Source organism: Thamnophis elegans, chromosome Z (assembly GCF_009769535.1).
Source record: "Thamnophis elegans isolate rThaEle1 chromosome Z, rThaEle1.pri, whole genome shotgun sequence".
In the NCBI taxonomy this organism is placed as follows: domain Eukaryota; kingdom Metazoa; phylum Chordata; class Lepidosauria; order Squamata; family Colubridae; genus Thamnophis; species Thamnophis elegans.
In genome coordinates, this window is record NC_045558.1 from 102,857,948 (window position 1) to 102,882,332 (window position 24,385).

Below are 24,385 nucleotides of genomic sequence, written 5' to 3' on the forward strand. Positions count from 1 at the left end.
CCATTGGCTGTTGTTCAGCTTACTGTTCTCTTATGCATGCTCCACTGAAATTTATTGTGCAAGACATTTTTGGTGAATTCTGTTTCTAGACCATAGCAGCATCTTAAAATGCATGCTAGATTTTTACTCAAAATTTCCATTGTAAAAGAGCTACATTTGGATTTACAGGATTAAAGCCATTGAGGATTCAATCAAGTGTGGGCAGACTGGCTGGGAATACACATCATATTAAGCTACCTTGTTTTGGCTAATTGGTAGCTCAATACGTTGTTTGAACTAAGTCATTGTGGTTATTGTGTGGTTCAATGCAAGTTAGTTCAAATAAATCATAGTTATATTAGCTTTTTTCTCTTCCAAAAGTTCTGCTGTCAGACCTCTTCCTTACCTCTCTCCTTCTTTGAAGCAACTCAGTTTAGAAAGAGCCCAATCTGCAGGGATTTGAGTTTTAAAACTTTCCTTTTGGGGTAAAGGCAAAAAAATGATTGAAGATGCTTGATGCACGGCAGCAAGCCCTCAATTTTGTCCAGAACAAATTGTAATTATCCATGCAGAAGAAAACACTGCTTGAATAAAAGAGGAGATAGCATTCTACTGCAGGAGCAAGGATGTCATCAAGAATGCCAAAGCAGCTGGGGAATCAGAACTGGCACCTAAATTACAGCCTAATTCAGAAATTCTGAACCCACCAATTAGCATTTCACACAGGATTTACATATCTCTTTCCAACTTTTTCAAGCTCTCTTCATTTGTTAATGTAATTTATAGTGAATAGGGAAGTGTTATTTTATTGCTAGAATAATTAACTTGATGGATGCTTAAATTCCGTTCAATCTACTGATCTTCCAATGACAACTGAAATCTTTTTTCCCACTTCCAGGATCCCTTTGGAGAGAAGCGAGGACACTTTGACTACCAGTCACTTTTAGTACGTTTGCAAGGAATTCGCCTGAAGGTTCAGGAGAAGCACCAGCAGGAGAATCCAGATATAGACTCAGAAAGCAGCTCTTCCGAAACAGAAACAGACACTCAGGGGAGCGTTAAGATTTAGATGCCTCCCACCTGATCACTTGGGAATCCAAAACGTGAGGGTGGGATCTTCCAACTCCAGGTGCTGTGGAGGACCCCAGAGAGACCTAAGAACTGTTTTAGGTTCCAGAGTGAGCACACAAGTGGAAAAAAAACAGCCTTTTGTTACCTGGTACATCCTGTTAAAAGAGCTAAAACCGAACTGGGCTTGTGAGAGGCTGCATTTTAGAAATGACCCTTCCCTCTGCTGGAGACCTCTGAGTGAATGACACGCAAAAAAAAAAAAGCATTTTGGAAAAACCTGTAGGCAGGTTTATGTCTCCCTTTCCGCCAATTCTCAAAAGAGCATGAGATAAAGCATGGCTCCTTGTTCCATTGTCCTTGTTTCATAAATGTACTGCATATTCCTGGCACTTCCCTCCCAGCTTGTTTTGACACCTTGATGGGCTCCCAGTAATTGAGTCTGTTAAAGCACTTTTTGACTATTTGTACATCACATCCTATTTCTTCAGATCTGGTGCACTGTAGCTTCCCAATTGGTTTGATGTTGTCTGTCTTAAAGACAGACCAAAGAAGAATTTTTGCTGGAACTGGGCTTCATGTTTTGTTTTGCTTTGTTTTGACGTTTCCACAGCTTTATTAACTTCTTGTTTTCGTGACTTTCAGGAAGTCCAGGCAGAAAGGAGTAAAACGCAGTCCAGGAAAAGAATTAAAATTCAGATTTCAAGCCTACTGTGCAAGTCAATGGTTCTAAAGGAGAAAAAAAAATATCTCCTTTAGTAAGATGGATATAATTTGGGGGATGGGTTATATATAGTGAGGGAGAAATAATGATTGCAGAACTGAAGTACAAATAAGTGCAGCAGAACCAACAAATTAGCATGTTTATCTGAAGTAGCTTTAGCTTCCATGCTTTATTTTTGGGAGGCAGGGGGAACCTACCTAGGAGTTTCATGACAGAGAAAGAAGAAATATGCTCAATGTCTCTTAGACTGTTACGCCTGGGGAATAAATTGTTGTTACTATCCAGTCAAAGGATCAGATCTTATTTTAATAAGAATTTATTGAACCTGGAATATGGAATTGCACGGTAGTGGATGAGTTTTTCTATAAAATCTATCATAACTCCATTCTTACAGATTGCATCTATGATACAGAAAAGATTCCAGATTTCTGAAGATTTTTTTAAATGTAGGAATTTAAAGTCTTTCTAGAGAAAATCCAGACGACTTAGCACTTTTAGAACTGTCTCTAAGCTTTTAGAAAATTGGAGGAATTTATGTTAATTATTGATGCACATGTGATCTGAAGCAGGAGCCATTCTATGGGAAAGACTGTATTTAGCCATCAGCCTAGTAACGTACAGGGTTCAATTCTTGTACCTGCCATCCATCTCACCTCTCCCTTTAAACATCCTGTATGTTCATAGGCAGCATCCTTCCAGCTGTTCTTGTACTTCCTTTGGGATATAAGAGAGGGCATTCTGCTGCTCAAAATACCCTGCAGTTTTGGGTATTGGAAAAATTAATTATATCTAAAAACAAAGTAGAATTGTTTCTCTGTCTTTCCTCTCCCCCAAGAGTCTGTCCAAGGGATATGAATAGCTGGTGGTATCTGGAAAAAAACATTGCAATACAAGTTTACATGTTGATGCCTTGTGAAAGGGAAGGCTTCAAGAGGCAAATTTTATCATGTTCATTTTAATCTCTAGATATAATCCAACAAAAGACAGATTTACTTATTCTCTTCTCACTTCCCTCAAAATCAAAGGGATGTAATTTTTAAGTCCTCCTGGTATCAGTGAGACTTAGGCCTTATGCACTCTGTGCCAACTGAATAAATTTGGCTATTCACTAGGGCTAGAAGTGCTTCTGAATTATAGCACTGTGATTTCAAGGCATCTTAACTCCAGGTGCATGTTGGCTATTGGAAGTATTGCATACATTTCTTTAAAACAAAACATGAAAAATGCCTTATGTGATTTTTTTTTCATGTGGCTCGCATGTGGGTGTAAGAAAAAAAGGAATCTGATTTTGTAGCTGCCCATAATTATCTGTCTTCTGAACGTTTCCATTTTAAGAAGTGACAATCCTAGATGACTGATCTAGACAAATGTTAGTGACATAATTTTAGACCTAGCAAGCTTAAGAAAAAAAAAGAAACATGCACAAGGATCTTCAAATAAAGAAACCTTGTTTATATACAGTTGTACATAAGGGTTTTTTTTTTTTGGTGCAATAAAGTTTGTTTTGGCAGGATCTGGAGTTCAACTGTGTCATATCTGAAATGTAAAGCTGCTACCTATCCGTAATGTATGTTAGAGACTGGAAGAACAACTATATAAATATACTTAACATATGCTTTCTCCAGCATCATTACCAGATCTGCAATGATGGAATTTCCTACTGGAGGCTAGATTGTTCAGCTCCAGCCTATGATCTTGAAAGTGTTCTAAACTCTGTTCTTCCAAAAGCAATGGAGATAAGAGAATAATCCTAATCAGCATTCTAGAGATCTCCAATTGCAAAATTCAGATGACATAAAAATATGTATATTAGATGTGTGTAACTGATGTTCTCCAGGCAGCATATAAACTAAATCCCTTGGTGCATCCATTCTCAAAAGGCTTCCAAAAATCGTGTGGCCAACAAAGGAAAATACAGACCTGAATAATAATCATGTGAACTTAAGAATATATGAAATGGAAGCGCCTTTCATGCTTCCAATTCAGAAGTACATTGAGCCACAATGCTTTCCTAGGCAAATTGCAAAATTGTTTCACATATTATTCAAAGCCATAATGCAAGTTTGGTTTTGACTGGTTAAATAGATTTCCCATGCTAGGTTCTGGAAGAACTTGAATGAGTTGCACAAGAGAAAGGGAAAAAACCCACTAACCACCTGCCATTCACTCATTTTGACAGTACTGGTCACTAGGATTTGCAAGCACTGAACAAGAAGTGATGGCTGCCTTTCCCATTCTATTTGTGAACACATAAATTTGATTCCCTATCTTACCCCAAATTCCAAAAAAGGCCAAACTCTGATTCTGAATGAATGATTGTAGCGATTCCCTTCCTTCCACTTCAACACTACAGACAGCATTTGCATATGGGTATGTGAATGTATGTTTAATATTTAAGTGGGTTTCCTATGTACATGCCTGCTAAACAGTCCTGTTGAGCTCTACAGGAATTACCAGTGGTAAAGAAATATAGGATTATACTGTTGGCTGCAGTGTGTAGTATACCTGAAATTGCTCTGGAATGCAACTTTCTCCAGAGCAAACTTGGAGAACTGTGTTTGCAAAGGCAATAGAAGGTGGTGCTTCAGTAGCTTCAGGCAATCACAATGAAAGAAATCCATGCCGTCAATGCTCAAGTAGATATGTGTGTTGTTTTTTTAAAAAAATAAGCCTAATAAATAGTGTTTCAGATACCAATCATTGGTTACAAACTGATATAATTTCAAGGAATGGGGGGGGGGGGAAGAGGGTGAATCCAGTACTGTTGGGTGTTGGTTCTTTATATGATACAAGCTCAATCACAATTAAGAAATTGAAGCATCAGTCTTTTATCAAGTTTGGTTTTTTTAGTCTTCAAGATAAGCAACCAGATATACAGTGCACTGACTGCAAGCAAATATTGGCTAATCTGAATCCTGAAAAATCATAAGGCATCTGGAAACCATACATTTCAACCTGAAAAATAAAAGTTCTGACTATTTCAAAAATGCATGAAAAGAAAATGGCTTTTTGTACATTTTTGGATAACGAGAAAAATTCCCAAAGCACTGATCTGCTTGGTTAATAAGTTAATCTTCCAAATTAATGTGAAATTCAGATTTTATTGGAAATATTAATTTCACATTCAAAATAGTTTACTATTCATTTTATTGCCAATGTTCTATCAGTATTGTTTCACCTCTTGATAGGGAATTCTGAGGGGGAATTTTTTTTACTAATAGGCTGAAGTAAAATGTAGCTTAGATTGAGTTCCTGCACTACAGGATGACTGTCCAGTAATTTTTGTGGGAAGTCATTAGCCTATTGCTTGCATCTTCTAGATAAACAGCTGTCTCTTGATCTATTCGTAACCTCAACATCATTGGATAGGGCATCAATCTACAGCAGGCCAACTCTGCACATAAATTATTCCCAATAAATTTCCCCTTGTATTTTATATGAAGTCGTAAGATTCTTAGGATGTTAAAGGAAGCAGTTTCTTCTTCCACATGGCATGATCTGTGAATATAGCTACAGAAAACTCTTTTACCAGGCTGTGTAACTTTGGTCATGAGTAGTAAGTCTTCAAATAAGTTTTATCCTGTCGTTTTTTTGTATCCATGAATTATATCCAGAACATAAGCTTGTTATTTTATGGAAATCAGTAAGACTTCAATGCAATCAATGGTTTTTCAAATGTCAATAAAGTTTTATATTCACAACATGAAATTTAAGACATAGCTTTATGAATTTCAAATTTGTATGTGCACTGCACAAATATGGAAGGGTATATTTACTGTTTACAGATTTCAACATGCTAAGGCACAACATGGTTACGGTTGTGAAGGTATATTTTCACACAGTATCTCAGGTCAGAGGAATCCTGACTGCCTGAATGGCTGAAATTGGACTAAGCATTACCCATGACTTTCTAAACTGTCTTTCCAAATGCTTAAAGAAAATGAAATAGTGGAAACCTCCAATGATCCATAAGTTGGAAATAACAATAATAATAGTTTGGTCCTTTACCCCAAATCCAAATAGTAATAAAGAAGTCCTGCTGTTTCATTATACAGAAACAGACTTACACAGAACCCTTTACAAGTGAAGGGATTCAGTATGTATATAGCTCAGTCAATATACTACTCAACAATCTTGGGATAAGCAAATGAAAAGAAATCAAACAGTTTTAGCATCTGACATCAGTCCTCATTCTAAACATTTACAATAACTGAAAGAAAAGGCTACAATTTTGGACAGACTCCTGCTGTCTCATCCCCATTACAAGAACCAGAAACTTGCTTGTGAAATAAAAACCTTCATTTGGCAGAAATCCACATTTAGTATCAAACACATGCTGAAATTAGTTATTAGCAAAGCAGAAATTTTCTTATATTTTAAGATCCAAGATAATGACTACTGTTCAATGTTATCATATTAACAACCAGCAATCAACCTAATTCCATGTTCAGTTAATACACGTCTTTGATACTGTCAAGGTAAAGCTTCCTTTGCTTCTTCGGGTGTGATTTCCTGAGAGTACAGTTCGGTAAAGAGGGCAGGTAGCCAGTACTGTGGCTCTCCTGGAGCTTGTGTATCAAGCCAGGCCATCCCTTCCTTCAGCAAATGATCCTGTTGAGGAAGAAAAAAGAACAGAAAAATAGTAACCGAAAGTAAGTGGATGATGGTACAAACTGTCATAGGTACTGAGCATGTTTAGTGATCATGAAACACTGGTTCATATTTGGGAGAGAAGGTGGGAACAGACTGACTGAAATGCTGAATAGGGAGAATTTCATAATTATATAATTATAAACATCTTGACACAATGCAAAGCTCAGCAACCTTTTTATGCCACTGAGTCATTTCAAGCAAGACTACATATTATTATTATTATTTTAAAGTTGAAAAAGCCTATTCCCCTATATATCAGTGATCTTGCCCAAAATCTCATGGCTTTGATGGTTGCCTAGAAACAAGAAATATTTGAAGAACAAAAACTGAAATATTACAAAATTTACTATGACGCTGGCCCCATTAATGAATTAAACAAGATGACATATGAGGATTCTGTAAATATTATCAGCCTCTGGAGAAAATAGTATTTCTAACTTTTTAAAAATCTCAATTTTAAACCTAAATTCAGGTTGTTATATATCGAAATTGCTGACATACCAGCACTTGCTTGGCTCGTTCCATTTCCCACTTTAAACTGGACTTGATTTCACTTATAGTCACATACCCTTTTTTCTGAAATTAAGAATAGAAAAAATAAGATTTCAGTAAATTTACCCAGGCAGAAAAAGAATGCATTAAAAAAAGAGAATAAAATACATTTAGTGACTGCTGTTTGGGAGGAGATATACCAAAAGCAGAACATGTACTTTGCATGCCCAAACATCAAATAATATCCTAATATCTATGATTTAAAATTAATTTCAGAAAAGATTTCCTTACCAGTTTTTTCCTAATGAAACTATGAGGAAATAGTTTAATACAAAATGGCACTTACTCAAAATTATTAACAGAATTCTAAAATCTGTCTGGAGAAAGAACAGCTAAGACTGAACTGTCCACGTTGGGAAAAAGAACTGCTCGGTTGATAAGTTGTCTAATAGGAAACCTACAGTATGTTCGTTTTTTGCTTAGCATGACATTGAATAGAGATCTGAATAATCTATGGTTTGTTTAGGGTAAAAAAAAACAGTTTGAAATGATAGTTTAGTATTTGGCTTATTGACTGTGGCTTCAATGTGATGTACATAGCTCATGTGCATAGTTCTGTGAAACAAGCATAATATATGTTAGATGAAAGGAATTGCAATCTACGAATAATTATTAATTCATCTTTTGTTGCTCTAAATGTTTCCCAACTACTTAATTTTTTATTTTTAATAAACATAAGACCCAATACAGACTGACACTGTAGTATACAAAAAGGTAGGATTAATTCTTCTCTCCCAAAACTAGATTATACAATCCCTGAATTTATCTCCCTTGTTGTAGTTCTTATTCAAATCTCAAATTCAACATGCAGAAGCACTTAAAATGTTAAATTTAAAAAAGTTTCCATAACTGGCTAAATAAAAATAAAACTCCACAGTCATGATTCCATTCATTTATTCTTTTCTAATATAGGCACCTCAGCAAGCTGTATTACAACAGTGTGATCCATATTTAGTTCAGCTGGCACAGACTGGATCAAGTATGTCCCACCAACAGGAAGAATACCGAAGCCATTTCCTAAAACTTTCAGCTTCTTAATTGCTCGGATAAGGTCATCTCTGTGAAAATCAGGAGAGAAAAAATAAGGCATACCAGAGCAATATGTTTCAATTCCTCAAAATCACCTACTCAAAATACACAGAAAATTGCACTGGGAAATGCAGAATGGAATCCCCAACAACCACAGTATTTGTGTCAAAGCATAAGCACAAAAAGACAAATTTCTAGCCTTTATAATTATAAAGATGTTAGGAATCCAACGTGGACCCTCAAAAATTCAAGCATGGCAAAATAATATTTGCAGTGAGATACAGGGAAATTTGAATTTGTATAACTTCTTAATGTTAGAGATAGGCTAGAAAAGAGAAGGGGGACACTTCAACATATCTTTCTGAGAATTCCTTCAGACTTTACTCCCCATATATTAACTGTTGTATTGCTTTCCTGGGAAAGATCTTGAGCATAACTATACTGGTTGTCCTCCTTTTTGGAGAAGGACCAAATGATTCTCATGGATCTCATAGCTGTCATTCTTGTTGATGCTATTTGTGTTTTCATTATACAGATTCAGTAAATCATATAATTAATATTTAAATGACCTCACATCTTCTTACCATCTAGGGTAAATCCATATCTCTTGGTGACCATATCTCATTTTGACAAAAATGACTACTTTGGTTTTAGAATAGTTTTCTGTCAGTAAGTGCCAAACTTTGTCACGATTCTTTTAATTCCAATTAATGATGTTGATATGAATGTTCACTGCATATAGTAATATAGGGGCCTTTCTGGTTTCAATTGATAGGGCATGAAAGGAAAGATTGTTAAACTCTTCTACAATATTGTTTATTTAAAAATTAAAGATGAAGAGGTCCAATATAAAGCCCGGCAGATACCCTTTGTAGTTTTAATCTGATTTATTAGGGAGCCATTGTGATTTACCCATACTTGCATGTAAGTGTCTTCACATGATGTATATATTATATAATCTTTCCCTTTATTTATTGTATTAGATGGTAAATCAATAAATGTTGCATATAAATATTTTGAGGGCCCATTTATTGATTTGTGAATCAGGTGTTATAACCATCTATAGTACTATAAGTCCTTTCTGAAACCTGCCTGTTCTTCTGTTATAATCTGCCTAGCCCTAGTATCTGCCCAGTCAGTCTATTTGGAAGGTATCTTGTATATAGTTTACTCCCTATGTCAATAAAGCTTAAAGATACAAATACAGTCTTAAAGTTGCCAAGTTTGAAAAGCAACTGTAGGCATATCTGGTACAACAAAGTATTCATTTTTATACAATATGTTGGAACTATAGCTCAACATGAAAACTTAGTCACCAATGAAAATACTGTGGTCACGACTAATAATGTTAACCATAACCATAATCATTATGGTTATCAACTATTACCATAACCTGCATGTTTTTTTCATTAATTGTTAAAATTATACTCCCCCACATAAATTATGAATGTATCACTTACTGGCTAACATCTTGAGCAAATTTTCCTCTTCCTTTGAGCACTTGTTGATGGAGTTCATCCAATATTATTAATCCTAGAGGGAAAAAGGAAACAAGAGGCAGTTTGTAAGAACAGTTGAATCCTACCAAAAATTTTGTAAATTAAGACTGTAATTGTATAAACCAATTTTTCCCAGGTCTATTCGCACATATGTGCTAGTTGTTTCCAACTCTAGAGGGTGTTGCTCATCTCCGTTTCAAAGCCAAAGAGCCAGCGGTGTCTGAAGACATCTCCATGGTCATGTGGACAGTATCTCTGATTAATTCCATTAACTAAAATGAGACTCATTTCTTAACAGGCATGTGTATGTTATCCCATAGACACTTACCAAGATATAAGTTCTACTGAACATAGTTGTATTTGTTTCTAAATAAATGTATATAAGATTGCAATGCAATTTTTTAAAAAAAAGAGCTTTAGAATCATAATGTTATGTCATGATGCTACTGAAGCTGGTACAGTTAAAATTCTCAACATTTTAGGGAGAAAAATGAGAGCTTATCTCTTAATCCTGCAAACAAAGACCTATCCACTCTGTGGATCTTTAAAAGAGCTGCTGGACTGCACAGTGTACTCATCTTGATTTAGCAGAAAGTGTGAAACAGGCTACAGATATGTGTAAAATGTTTAAGGATATTTTCTCAAATTAAGTGTCTCTAAAGCAAAAATTAATTACTTGGTTTTATACTTGGTTGTACATACTTAAATTACTGGAATTAACTTCTTAGCTACAATATATAACACTGAATTGTAAATATTTCTGGAAGATAGCATTTGTATATCCAGAAAGTTTGAAGGATATGATAATCACAAAAGTATATTACAGGTAGTCCTAAAGTTACAACCACAATTGTGTCCAAAATTTATGTTGCTAAATGAGCTAAATGAGTTTGTCCTCATTTTAAAACTTTTCTTGCCACAGTTGTTAAATAGTTTAGTTTGTTAAATTAGTAACATGGTTGTTAAATGAATCTGGCTTCCCTGTTGACTTTGCTCAGATTGTAAAAGATGATCACATAACCCTGGGGCATTGCAACCATCATAAATATGAACCAGTTGCCAAGCATCTGAATGTTGATCATGTGACCATGGGGAAGCTGCAATGGTTGTAAGTGTGAAAAAGTCCTAAATAACTTTTTCCAAAGCTGTTGTGACTTTGAACAGTCACTAAATTAACTGTTATAAATTGAAGACTCCATCTATTACAGAAATGGGCAATGAAAGTGGGTTTAGGAATTGTAATTTAGAAACTCAAGTTTCCAAGGCTTGAATGTGAAATTATTGGAACAGAAGTAACATCACCACACCGGGTGGGGAAAAATGAACTTTCATTTGAATTTTAAGGGGGGAGAGAATGAGAATATGTGGATCTACCACTCACTTAACATTGCAGAAAAACAAAAAAGGCCTAAACATTAATGGGTAGGAATGGAAGCAAAAGGCCTCCTACATGTAGAACACTTTACTAGTGAAATTCATCAGCAGAAATTTAGGGCCTGCATTGAATTACTGAATATAGTTACCTCCATTTCTGTGCTTGAGAGCCAAGCAGACCTCAATAATCTGGACACCCAGCTCATAGTAGAAATCTCCGACACCCAACATCTCTGACCAAAATCCTTTACCAGCTGCAAAAGAAAAAAAAGGAAAGAAAGATGCATGTTATTTTAGCGGGGGAAAAAAGAACTATGCATTTTCGCAGAGGGACATTCCTCTCCTCACAATTTCCCTTAAAGGGAAATTATGACTGCCTCTCTTTATGCTTTAGAAACTTTTTGCTATCTAATGCTGATCCATTTCCCCTCTTATCCATCTCATCAATTTCTTCTTTTATTTTCATTTCCTACTGAAACAAGCCAGAACAGTTTACTTTCTGCCAATGACGACACGGAATTCTATGTACATGAATAGAAGGTGATGAAGGATGGAATAAAACAGTATTTCTCAACTTCACCAACTTTAGATGATTGGACTTCAGCTTCCAGAATTCCCCATCCCAGAGTTGAAGTCCACAGATTTCAACGTTACTGAGGTTGATAAACATTTAAATAAACAATAGGTTATTCATTCTGCCATCCATCTTGTTTAGCTGCATCCATACTTTGTCAGTCTCCTTGGTAGGAAGTTATTTTACTATATCATCCTGCATTTCCACTCCTTTAAGGACTTGAAACCTTACCATGACAATTTAGGGAGAAAAACTCTGAAGACTAGTGATACTTGTGGACTGATTTACTAGGCTATTCTAGAGATTTCCCATTTGCTAAAAAAAGCTTTACAACTATCTCTTTATTCTAATTTTTGTTGGCTATAAATAACACTCAGCACAGACCATTTTTATATCTAAAGTACAAAGAAGACCAGATATTGCTTAATGCTCAATACCTGCAGCTAACTGAGAAATGCTAGGCATAGTTAACCTCAACTGAAGAGCTATGATTCCCCCATTAAAGTTTTCCACTCCTTCCCCATTGCTTACAGGCTAGTGGATCAACACCAATTGTTGCACACATGTTTTGGAACTGGACTCTGAACTCAGGATTTTTACGGATTTCTTGTTTGTGTTTACTAGCAAACTCTTCTAGGTTACTTTTAAAAGTCTCCAGCTGCTTAGACATCTGTAAATGTATTTGAAAAAGACAATAGAGCAACAAAATTAGCTGGTTTGAAATACTACAACATTCTTTTAAATAACTTTCCACACATAATATATTGCACAATATTGTGAATTCTCCAATTCAAATGTCAATGTTCAAAACATTGGTTTAATTCATCTAACCCAAGCAACAATCTACTGAGAATGACCAAAATTTATAGGAAGTTTGCAAGTGTTTAAATATTATTATCACACATTTTTACATAGAACTTTTCTAGCCTTTTCTCTAAGCTGCTGATATTCTTGATCATTTCAATACCTATGTAATTGTGTTCCATGAATTATAAGCACATTTTGTATAGAAGTTTAGAGTTACAGCCTGGGATCAGAGCTACATATATCCTTCCAATTTCAAAAACAAATATAGGCATGTTCTTATCTCACCTGGGCTAATTGATCTTCAGCCAAAACTGTCCCACGTTCCTTATATTTGGCCTAAGAAAAGAAATCATCAATTTTTATTATTATTGATAAAATTAATCATATTATGATTGTGCTATTCATATAGATTCTTAGTGACCACTTAATTTTCTCCATGAAATATTTTGATACTGAAGGCTTAATTTTTTGTTATCAGATGAGAATATTCTTTTCCATAAACATTTTATATAAGGCTTTGTTAACTATGTTTGCACAACATACTAAACCATAACCATGGTTAAGAAACAGAGCAGCTATGTTCATGTGATATGCTAAGCTAGGACAAGCAAACCTCATTCTGATGTCTGGAGAAGGAATTATTCACAAGAGGCAACTAGAGTCTATAAGATCAGTACTATAATTTCTCGTCTCATCACATTCATTTGAAGAACAAATTAATAATTGTTCCTTTAATAACCATACTGGACAGGCCAATTCCTTACGAAAGAAGTGATCTTGAGGGTAACTGGGAGCCAAGCCATATCAAACTCTTAAAAGTCACATTAAAAACAACATGAATTGCACTGGGAATATTGGAAACTAATGCAGGGTCCATAAAACAGTTGTAAAACATCTACAGTAGCTTTAACTCACAACCAGGTCACTGCATTTTGCCCCAACAGCAGTTTCCAAGTGGTTTTCAAAAATAGCCCTATATAAAATGTATAATCCACCTTCACCAGGGCCATTGGCTCCAGCCAATGTATGAGATTCAATTGTAGCATCTAGCCAACCTTGGCTGATCTCAAAAACCTAAATAAGAATAGACTTGGTTAGAACATAGATGGGAAACCTCAAGGAAATGTCAAAGCTATAGGTTACCTTGAAGAGTTGCAAACATCCTGGAAGAAAATTAAGGCATCAGGAATTGACCTCTACTCAAGATAGTCTTTATTCTGGCAAATATAGCCAAATAATACATTGTTTTAGGATGTACCACAAAATATCGATAATGGTTAGAAAACAGATGAATGGTTAGAACAAGTTGTCACTTCAGCGCCTCTTTCCTTTCTGCAAGGCAAAGCTAAGTATGGAATTGCCTGCCCCCTCGTGCTGGCAGAAAAGGCCTACTGTGGACCCCATCAACCAAGGACTTGTGGCTGGTGGGATACAGCTAAAGAGCCTTTTCTGACACAACTCCTGGCTCTTTGAAACATCTTCCTGCAGGAGATGAGGTCTGTCCCTGGAGATAGCTACTGTAATAACAGAAAAGTCATCATCACCTTCTGCTCTTAACCCGTGGTTCTCTAGTTTTGTTTTAATTATTTGTAATTTTAATGTTTTTATACCTGTAATAGTTTCTACATCCATATTTTTAATGTTGATAGACACTCAGTCACCTCAAACCATGAGGTGAGCAGCATAAAGATAAAGGTTCCTCTCACACATATGTGCTAGTTGTTCCTGACTCTAAAGCAAAGAGTCTCCGTGGTCATATGGCCGGCATGACTATGCACAGAAGGCTGTTACCTTCCCATCATAGGTGGTCCCTATTTTTCTACTTGCATTTTTACATGCTTTCAAACTGCTAGGTTGGCAGAAGCTGGGGCAAGTAACATGGCACTAGGGATTAGAACTGCCGACCTTTTTGATCAACAAGCTCAGCCACTGAGCCACCGCATCCCCTGTGAACAGTATATACATTGATAAATAAATTCGATATCAGTCCTTCCTAAAAGTATGGAGAATTAATAGAAGAAATTAGGATGTAAACATTTTCAGAGATAAAGTTTATAAAGAATGCAGAGTGGACTAACTTTCAGGAGCTGATTTAGTACAAGAAATGAATAAGGGGAAAAAAATAAGAAATTCCACGAGTTAATTTCTAGCACAATCATTACTGAAGAGGACTAATACCTCTGGGCGTGTGCAAAGTATATTCCCCACCATCAGTCTAATCCCTTTGCAACCCCGACCCAGGCCTCCTCGCCACTTGGATACGCGACATCCGAGAGGCGGAAAGGCCCAAGCAGAAAACTCCCAGCACTTTTGGCTAGGAAGAGGAAATCCTTTTCTTCTGGAAAGGCTAAGAGAGGAAAGAGGGACTTCACTCCTCGGAAGGGAAGGACCTCACCTCTGCCAATTTCTTTTTGGCGATGGCGCCGGCCCCCACGCCCCGGCGGTGCATCTCTTGCCCGGGGGTGGGGAAGGGAGAAGGAGGAAAACAGCCTTCGGATCCGAGCTGCTTGCAGAGGAAGGCAAGGCGACTGGCCGTATAACTAACCCCGTTCGTCTCCACTGCGTCATCAGCATGCGACAAGTAGGAAGTGCGCCTGGGTTGTTAATTTCCTTCTATCGCTCTGACAAAGAAGGGAGCCGTTTGACTCGAGGGTGGGGGGGGGGTCCACTTTATTGGTCTGATACTGAAATCCTAAAAAGGGGAACGGAGGCTAAAAGAGAGAAATCTTCGCACAGCCCTTGCTACATCTTTAACCGACTTCCTCCCAACCTTTTGCTGCCTCGAGCAGGGGTCTCCAACCTTGGCAACTGTAAGACTTATGGACTTCAACTCCCAGAGTTCCTCAGGTAGCAAAGCTGGCTGAGGAACTCTGGGAGTTGAAGTCCACAAGTTTTACAGTTGCCAAGGTTGGAGACCCCTGCTAGAGGCATTGGACTGCAGCTCCCATGATGCACAACCTTCCGTATCGCAGCCCCGGTGAACGTCAGCCGAAGAAGAGCGTTCAGAACGATAATAAAAGGCACGATTTCGGATCAATCAGTTGAAAACCCGAAAGTAGCCACGATAATAGTGTAATGAATGCTCAGGTGTCAAATTTACACACCTTGCTGGCGAAGGAAAGAGATTTTTCTCTCCCAAGTTCAGTCATTTTTCTAAGTTCCTGGGGGCTTTATATTCAAAAAGTAAGCAACTTCAACAAGAAATGGGTTGCAGCGGTAGCCTTTGAGAATTTTGTGAAAGTGTTTTGCTAACGTGAGAGATTAAAATATGATTGGTTAATTCACTGTATTATGTGAATCAGTGGTGAAATTCCATTTTTTTATTATCAGTTATGTGGGCGTGGCTTGGTGGGCGTGGCATGGGAAGGATACTGCAAAATCCCCATTCCCACCGCACTCTGGGGTCAGCCAGATGTAGTATTTATTGATTCTCTGAACTACTCAAATTTTCCGCTGCTGGTTTTCCAGAACCTGTCAGAACCTGCTGAATTTCACCCCCCCCTCCCAATGTGAATCCACCTAATGTGGCTGGTTTATGATTCTGTATTTTGTGAACTCCAGCAGTTGGAATAATTTAATAAAATATGGTCCAGCTAATAGTTTAGCACATTGTGGAAGACACAACTATGGTGACACTGATGAGGCTTCTTGAACTAGAGTTGAACTAGAGCTGTAGAGTTCTCCAGATGTTTTTAGGATCTTGCAATCCAAACCTCTCAGCGTTGGGAATTTTGGGAGTCATGAACCAACACATTTGAAGAGTGCCAATCTGGGGAAGGATACTGTTGAACATACCTTACAACAAAGTTTATAAGACTGTATAATCCCCTTGTACTTAATTATTCCTTGACAACAGCACTTTCCTGCCTTGATTCTCTTTTTAGCTATGTCCAATAAATTCTATTTTTTCCCTTGTGTAAACTATCCCACATCTTCAATAAACATACATACATACATACATACATACATACATACATACATACATACATACATAATCTGTACAAGTAGTTCTTGATTTAGAACCATTTGGTGACTGTTCAAAATTACAATGGCACTAAAAAAAGCGACTTATGACTAGTATTCACACACAACCGTTGCAATATCCCATAGTCATAAGATCAAATTTTGAGTGCTTGGCAACTGGCATATATATATAACATTTGCACTGCCCTGGAGCCATTTGATCACCATTTTAATTTTCTCAGCTGGCTTCTGACAAGTAGAGAGAATGGGGGAAGCCAGATTTGTTTTACAATTGCATGATTTACTTAACAACTGGAGCAAAAAAATTTGTAAAATGGGGTACAACTTACTTAACTGCTTTGCTTGCCAATGGAAATGTTAGGCTCTATTGTGGTTGAAAATCAAAGACTATCTGTGATACGTTGTCTCTCCTTATATATAAGGTGATTCACTATCACTGTCCTATTGAGAATGTACTTTCAAAGTGTGCTTTGAATGCTCCAGACTGTTGGGAGCATGCTTCATTTCTTCTAGTGACAGGCCAGCCCCCATTTGCCCTCTGTATGCCTTTTGTGTTCCTTTTATATTCCTCATCCTATCCTTGACACCAGATTCTCTTCAAGCTTCCAAGGAGACAAGGAGAACAGGAAACAAAAGCTGAGCTCTGCAACTTTAGTTGAAGAAGAAGAGGTTGTACTAATCTGGTTTCACACAATACATATCCTGAAATGCATTCCATTTATTTGGAGTTGCAGAAGCTCAACTTTTCCTCATTGCAGCATTCAGAGAATTAGAGATTTTTGTTGCTTATTTTCACATTTCTCTGCAATTCTTAGTTTTGAAGATACGGTATTTCTCTCCCAAATTGTTTTTATTTATTGGGATAATTGAAGAATCTGACTCTTAATTGTATATAACCTCAGATCACTTGTCCAAATCTAAAGCTATGTTTGAGATGAAAGTTAAAAGCCTCAGATCATTGAATTACTTAGAAATAGAATGTGAACCTTTTTCGGGGTTTTATCCACAGCCTTTAATAGCTCACCAATTAACAAATAACAACCTTTTCCAACCAGATGCTCTTTTCTTTTGTTAGACTACAAGCTCCACGAGCATTCTGATTGGGAACAATGACAATTATTGATGGCCAGTATTGTGGTCTTTAACAGAAGTCTCATATCCCCATTTCTATTCTTATTGAATAACAAGCTAAATCATTTATTGGCTTGAGAATAAATCATTTATTGTCAGTGTCAGCATTGACAAACTCATTAATAAAGGGTACAAAGTAGTTCAAATTGAAAAAGGAAAAGTAGATCCAGCTTCTTCCTCTAGGAATCTATGGAATTCTGAAAAATTATAAATGAAGATGGTGAAAAATCTAGTTTGGTAATAGCCTGACGATTTGCGAAAAAAAGGCAGTGTATGATCAGTACAAACATTTTTATCCATATCTTACAAACCCCAAACAAATTTTTCACTGAATAATTTCAATATATTGGTTAAATGAAGTTGTTGCAAATAATTACAGTAAACTGTATATCTCCCCCCTTTTGAAGCAATAATTGTATGATTACCAACTAGCAACAGTGAATAATATCTGAGAGAAGTTCTCTCACATACATTTTGACTGTGGACCTCTCACTAGACAGGATACTGTTTTTGTGTTTCAATGAAAGACCCATGAAAGACCATGTGTTTTTATGTACAGTTGATACGTTCCTGGTCTTCAGAACAAGGAAGATGTGAATAAAAGAGTGATTTACTCACACTAGCTTACAGAGGTCAGCAAAAATCAGCCACACCAGAAATTCTTGCCTCTGGATGTTCTTCCATTCATCTGAATCCATTAGAAAGGAAGGTCTACAAGAAAAAGACTATGGAATCTCAGATCAAGACCAAGACAAGCAAACAAAAGAAAGAGTTATTAATTTTCTGGATAAAGCTGAGAAGACACCCCTTCCCCAAATTTATACTTGCTTAGGCAACAAAAATATTAGGTCAGTATCTAGGATTGTGGAGCATCTTTCAGTATGCAGAGCCCATTAGGGCATTTCATAATAATTTTTTTATTTGACAGCTATTTTTATCCACAGCATTTAGAAGAGGTTGATATCAACTTGTAATTAGTTACAATCATCTAATTTAATGTGTACTACAGAACAAAAACCAATTCAAGAGCCTAAATTAAAAACTGTTATACTCCCTTTGTATGTATCAAAGGTGGAGTTTATGCCTAGTTAAATTGTCCCTGTAAATATACAAAATGTGAGTTGTATTCTTCACTTTTATGACATTTTGTTTTTAGTCTTTCCTGCCTTTTTTATTTTGCTTGACTAAACTGTTGTTCAAAAAATGAAAGTATATTGGAAAGATATCAAACTGGAACCAAGCTCATTCTTCATGGAGGCTGTTCTGAATTTTCTTAAAAAATCAAGAGGAATCTTATAGCATCTTCTCTGAATACTGTGATAATGCATTTTATCAAGACATGTTTTTACGAGCTGCACCTTATTCCATCAGATGCTGCGGAATTTGTAGCAGCTTTGCTTGCCATAGAGGAGGAAGATACTCCAGAAGAGTGTCTTCTGGAGAAATAAATGCCATTTGAATGTCCCCAAAGGCATTAAAGGCACATTCTTTCTCTCTCTGTACATTAGCTGTTTGAAATCTCATGGTGGAATGGGAGAAGCCAGAGAAATTTTAATCTGAAATTAATATCTCCCATTGGTCTCAAATAAATTTGGAATTCCCTGAAAAGTTAGAAAATAGAAGAAAAAGTAAAACTAACTTAAAAATATGAAATATTCTACAAAAGCTGAGTGAAACAACAAAAGCTTGAGAGGTACTTTTTTAAAGGAGTTTCTTTGTGATCACAGCCATTGTAGTTTGTAGACCATGGTTTTCAAAGACATTGTAGTGAAGTGGGTAAAATGCATTATTGCAGCCATAGATTTCCCACAATCAATGTTTATCTTTCCTAATGTTTGATTGGGGTTTACAATTGTAATCCAAAATAATTGGAGGTTACATCGTTGGTTAAGACTGGTTTTGCTTTTAATCTGGAATGCAAACACTTCTCTTGTGATAAAAATAAAATAAAATCTTCAGTGGTTATCTTTACTCACCTCTGCTTTCCTATGATTTGCAAAAGCCATCCAACATAGTCCTTTGCTTCCTGAGTCTCTCCAGCTTCGTTGCCTTGATTTCTTTCATCTGGCATTGTGATATCAGCTTGTCTCTTGGATGGTTCAAGTTTGTTTCTAGGGTGCAGAGAGTTACCAGAGGTTTAACTTGGGAAATCTGAGGAGTGCCATTCCAATTTATAGCTTCTAATTTATATTCAATTTTACCTACAAGTTAAATGAAGAATTTATATTTTTCCGATCTAATGTTATTTCCACAATAGGGCTACAAGAATATTTTAAATTTCTGCATGCCGCCCTGCATTTTTCTGCATTTTATCCACTCCTCTATTATAATTTTCACCATTTGCTTTCAGTCTAGAATAGACATAGATGATTCTTTCCCCCCCCTCTGGGCCAATAGTTGTTTAAGATTTTGGGGGTTGGTTAAAATAACAAAATAGGAATGTGATGAAGTAGGAATGGTGATGATATTATATCCCTTCAAGGATGGATATAGTGGATTTTTTTATATCATTTGTGGAGGTTCAAGAGTGTCTTTAAAGGTTAAGGAAAGGGTTAAGGATACATGTGGATTAGGATACCTATTTTATTTTATTTTTAGTTAAAATCAATAACGTAGCAATACTGCTCAGCAGATTGGAACCATTTAAACTTTGGACTACATCTGGTCCATGGGTTATATTTTATCCATCCTTGTTATATCACTTCAGTTCTGAAAAACCTATCTGTCTTTATAGCTATCCATCTGATTTTATCATATTAAATTCCCTTTTATTTCTGAAAAGCTCATATAGCATCTAAAGAGGTTATTCCATTTAACAGTCATAATGACCTCAGCAGATACTTTTGTCCATTAATACGGCATTCCATCCATGAAGCCACACTAAAAATATGTGAATTCTCTTCCTTTGAAATATGTCCAGTGTAGTATTGGGTGGGGATATTTTGTAAAATTACAGCACTTAATCATAATTAGAAGTTGGTTTACCTTGAAGAATTTTCCTAAGCACTGAAAATCAGTTTAGCATTCCAGAAAATCTGAGCTAATGCCAAGGTTAATTCTCACATATTCATTTCATTTTCTTTTATATAAATGAATTATTTCTAGCAATTAATTGCATCAGGAGGTAATTTGGAACAGTTCATAATAATAATTATTTTTTGGTGTACTCATAAAATGAATTCATGTAAATGAGCACATACAATATAGATCTTGGACAGTAGTGTTGTTTTGATAAGAATCTTGGGTAAAAAGTTGAGGAATTTATCAAGAGATAATTGCAAGGCATGTAACTTTTGAGACTCCACTATAATATCATTAAGTCTAAATCATTATATTAATTAGAGTTTAAAACAGCTTTGCTACATGAGTGATTTTATCTCCAGGCTAAAGCAATGGATACCATAATTCATGACAAAATGAAAAAAAAAATCTAAATCTAAAGAGATGGTCAAAGTTTCTAAAATGTTTAGAATTTGAGCCCTAGGATGTCACATATTCTTTTATAAAATTGCACAAGACTTTAGTCATTTATAATTTTAATTGGAAATGATATTTGATTTTGTTGTATCATAGCCACCATCCAGAGAAATTGCATATAGCCTATATGACCACGCCTATTCTGCCTTGCTGAATCATAGTGAACATTTTTTACAAAAGAAAAGCATATTGTACGCATGAAATACACCATAGGTTTTTGTTAATTTTTGGCTTACAAATCGCAGATATTTTTTAAAAAAATATTTCATACCAACATCTAGACACGTGATGGCGAACCTATGGCATGTGTACCAGAGATTGCATTCAGAGCCCTCTCTATAGGCACACACTGCATTGCCAGATGCTCTTCTGGTTTCTAGTGTGCACATGTGCACCAACCAGCTGGTCTTTGTAGGTGCCAGAGTGCCAGAAAATGGCCCCAAAAATGGCCAAAAACCAGGCTGTTTTCCAGACCATTTTCAGGCTGTTTTTGACCTGATAAATGGCTCAAAAAATGGCCAAAAAACAGGCCATTTTTTGGATCATTTTCTGGTGGTCCAGCACCCATGAAGACTAGCTGGCTGGGGTGCATGCACGAACATTCCGGTTTGGGCACTCAGTGCCCAAAAGATTCGCCAACATCCATCTAGACATATGAAGGCATCAATTATCAAAATGGATAGAAAATTACATGAGTTGCCGCACAAAGTTGTAGAATATTGGTACTAAACATACATTTTAGCCAGGGGTGGGTTGCTGTCAGTGTTATTGCCAGTTCAGTGCGTGCATGTTTGCACATGTACCCTGTCTGCGTTTGCAGTTGCCTGTAAATAGGTCTGCACATGCGCAGAACATTAAAAAATGCCAAAAAAAAAAACATGCTGCGGTGACCAGCGAACTAGTTCTGCTGGCACTGCCGGTTCTGTGATCCAGGCCAACATTCCACAATCAGTTCGCTTGAACTGGTGCGAACCGGTAGCAACCCCCTTCTGATTTTAGCTGAAGTTATCTTTTCATCCTTAAATTCATTTCTCCAATGTATTGGGAATATTTTACAGTATATTCAACTAGTTCATTTTTAACATTGCTATGAAGTAGAAAAACAACAATGAGCTTCTTACATGATTTTCCTTATACATGCACTCAATCTTTCAAGCTACGGATTGACTAATATATTCCTTCTCCTGGATAAATCACAACAATCTGTGATATTGACTTACTCATTCTTGTTCTCCCTATGGTTCAAGAGCCACTCCACAAAGTTCTTCTTCAGCATGTTGTCCAAAGTTCGACTATAATCACTTGCTAAGGTTCCTTCAGAATACCGCCTTTGCAGAAATGTGGAGTTTCTTAGATTTTCCATAAGAATATAGAGGAAAAAACATGGGCCAAGTTTACATACTGCATCAAGATATAATCTGCATAACTATGATTTCTTGAATAAATGTTATTTGATTGGGGTTGCCCTCCACGATAAGCTAACCCTGTATGCTGAGCACAGTGACTGACCCTAATCAAATATGTATTTGTATGTGTGTGAGAAATCAGTTTCTCTTTTCCATTTAGAAAGCTAAGTCTTCTAACAATGTATTGATTCAACATGGTTTGTCATATTAGAAATGCATGCAGGGGAAGTATCAAAAGAGAAAACCGTTTGAAAAACTTAAAATGATCATTTGGAAAACTATTTGAATTTAGGTTTAAGATCTGAGACCTATACTTGGTCTTCGCCCAGAGATGTTGAGAGTTGGCATACAACTTTAATTAATAATAACAATAATTACAATGATGATTTCTTTTTAATTTAAGTATACTTTAAGTCAATATTTCAATGTGACAAGAAATAATCTGCAGATTTGCAATAGTCTCAAACAAAACTGTGTATTCCAAAAGGCAGAGAAACTGGAAAGAATGTAGATTATAATAATTAAGGGCAGTGGTGGTTGCCAATTTGTTTACTACGTACTAGTTTGGGTGTGCTCCTATGCGTGCTTGTGCGCATGCAACACTTCCTGTCGCCGCTGGTTCACCCGATCCTGGCAGAACCAGGAGTAACCTACCTCTGATTAGGGGATTTGAGGCTAAAACATGAAGAATAGTTTCAGGAACTGACTTTATCTAATGAAAAGAAGGACTGGGGTGAACCGATAGCAGGCTTCCAATATATAAGAGGCTATCAGAAAAAAAGAGAGGGTCAACCTATTTTCCAAAGCTGGGGTCCCTGTCTGCCCCCCAGTACTGATTTATGGCCTGATAGGAACAAGGCCATGCAAGTTAGTGAAGTTTAATCTGTGCATGTGCGGGATCTAGGTCACATGTAAGACAATCTTCCCTGGTCAGTGGAAAAATTCTCTTCCACAAAACTGGTCCCCGATAACAAAAAGGTTGGGGACGCTGTTCCAAGGCACCTGAAGACAGGACAAGAAATAACAGATGGAAATTAATCAAGGAGAGAACCAACCTGGAACCAACGAGAAATTTCATGACAATTAATCAGTGGAAGAGCTTGTCTTCGAAAATGCTTCTTCACTGAAGGTTTTAAGAAGAGATTAGAGAGGCATTTGTCTGAAATAGTATAAGAGCAATTTCCAACTTCCAGACAGCCGATGAAGGGAGCAATGTACCCAGCCTCTGGACAGCTAGGATAGTCTAGTGAAGCTGCAGGCAGCACTATGGTAGAGTGACAGCACTGAAGTGGCCACCATTTTGCCAAATTTCTATCCCGCAGGGATAAATGAGTACAAATTTTGGATGCATTCTATGCATTAGTCGCCTTTGGCTGAAAAATTGTTGCCCTATAATGCACCATTTTGCCCAGTTGAAGATTACAGACTGAGAGTTTTAGTAATATAGAGATAAAGATGGAGCTACTATATCTTTAAATGCCCTGGTTAAATATGTTGGATGAACATAGCCATTTTAAAATATATTTCATACATGTAATATAGAAATGTATTTGAGTAACAGAAAAGTAAAATCCAGTTTAATTGCTCAATATTGATGCAGAAGTAACTTATTAATGCAACTGGCAAAAAAATGAATATCAAAGCATCCCTATTTGTGTATTTACCTGGTGCCATTTTCTTCCATCAGCACAAAACTGAGAGAGATCAGAAGGAGAGAGACAATTTTGAAGGCTGCCATGTTCACAACTGGAGCTCTGCAATTTAAAAGCATAGGAAACAGAAAAAGAAATTCTTGTGAACCAGAGTTTTAAATGAATTACTTCTACTATGAATTTTCCAAAATATAATTTTCAGAAGTTGTGTACAAAATTATAATGCAACCTTATGGGAAGAATGTACATTCTAAATTCAACAGAATGAGGCAGGTGTCACAGATGCTAGGATCCATTTTTCCTAAATTCCTAACTGTACTCCTAACCAGCCTTCTGTAATCTAGTGCCTTCTAGCTGTGCTAATTTTAATGCCTATAAATCTCAGCCAACTGAGAATTTGGCAGCTGAAGTCCACCCCATCCAGTGATGAATTTCAGATAAAATAAAACTTTACTCCCTTGCCCACATTCAAAATT

At 36.5% G+C, this 24,385-nt stretch overlaps 3 protein-coding genes across 3 annotated transcripts in view; 1 reads left to right on the forward strand and 2 right to left on the reverse strand.

Moving 5' to 3' along the window:
• Positions 1–5,472, forward strand: part of UBE2Z (ubiquitin conjugating enzyme E2 Z) — a 28,775-nt gene extending 23,303 nt beyond the window's left edge. The window contains exon 7 of the mRNA XM_032235052.1: positions 878–5,472. Within this exon, the coding sequence (XP_032090943.1) occupies positions 878–1,048 (171 nt within the window). The 3' untranslated portion in view covers positions 1,049–5,472. The remainder of the gene's footprint in view (positions 1–877) is intronic.
• On the reverse strand, positions 5,436–14,822 carry SNF8 (SNF8 subunit of ESCRT-II). The gene is made up of 8 exons (XM_032235053.1): positions 14,655–14,822; positions 12,545–12,595; positions 11,984–12,122; positions 11,028–11,132; positions 9,466–9,538; positions 7,893–8,034; positions 6,926–7,000; positions 5,436–6,382 (listed from the first exon to the last, which is right to left on the reverse strand). Exons 1-8 carry the CDS (start codon positions 14,706–14,708, stop codon positions 6,245–6,247), a joined length of 777 nt encoding a protein of 258 aa, XP_032090944.1. The 5' UTR covers positions 14,709–14,822; the 3' UTR covers positions 5,436–6,244.
• Positions 14,823–17,988: 3,166 nt separating this feature from the next.
• GIP (gastric inhibitory polypeptide) lies at positions 17,989–23,995 on the reverse strand. The gene is made up of 4 exons (XM_032235938.1): positions 23,922–23,995; positions 22,072–22,212; positions 19,351–19,485; positions 17,989–18,085 (listed from the first exon to the last, which is right to left on the reverse strand). The coding sequence occupies exons 1-4, from the start codon at positions 23,993–23,995 to the stop codon at positions 17,989–17,991; spliced, it is 447 nt and encodes a 148-aa protein (XP_032091829.1).
• Between the last annotated feature and the right edge of the window lie 390 nt (positions 23,996–24,385).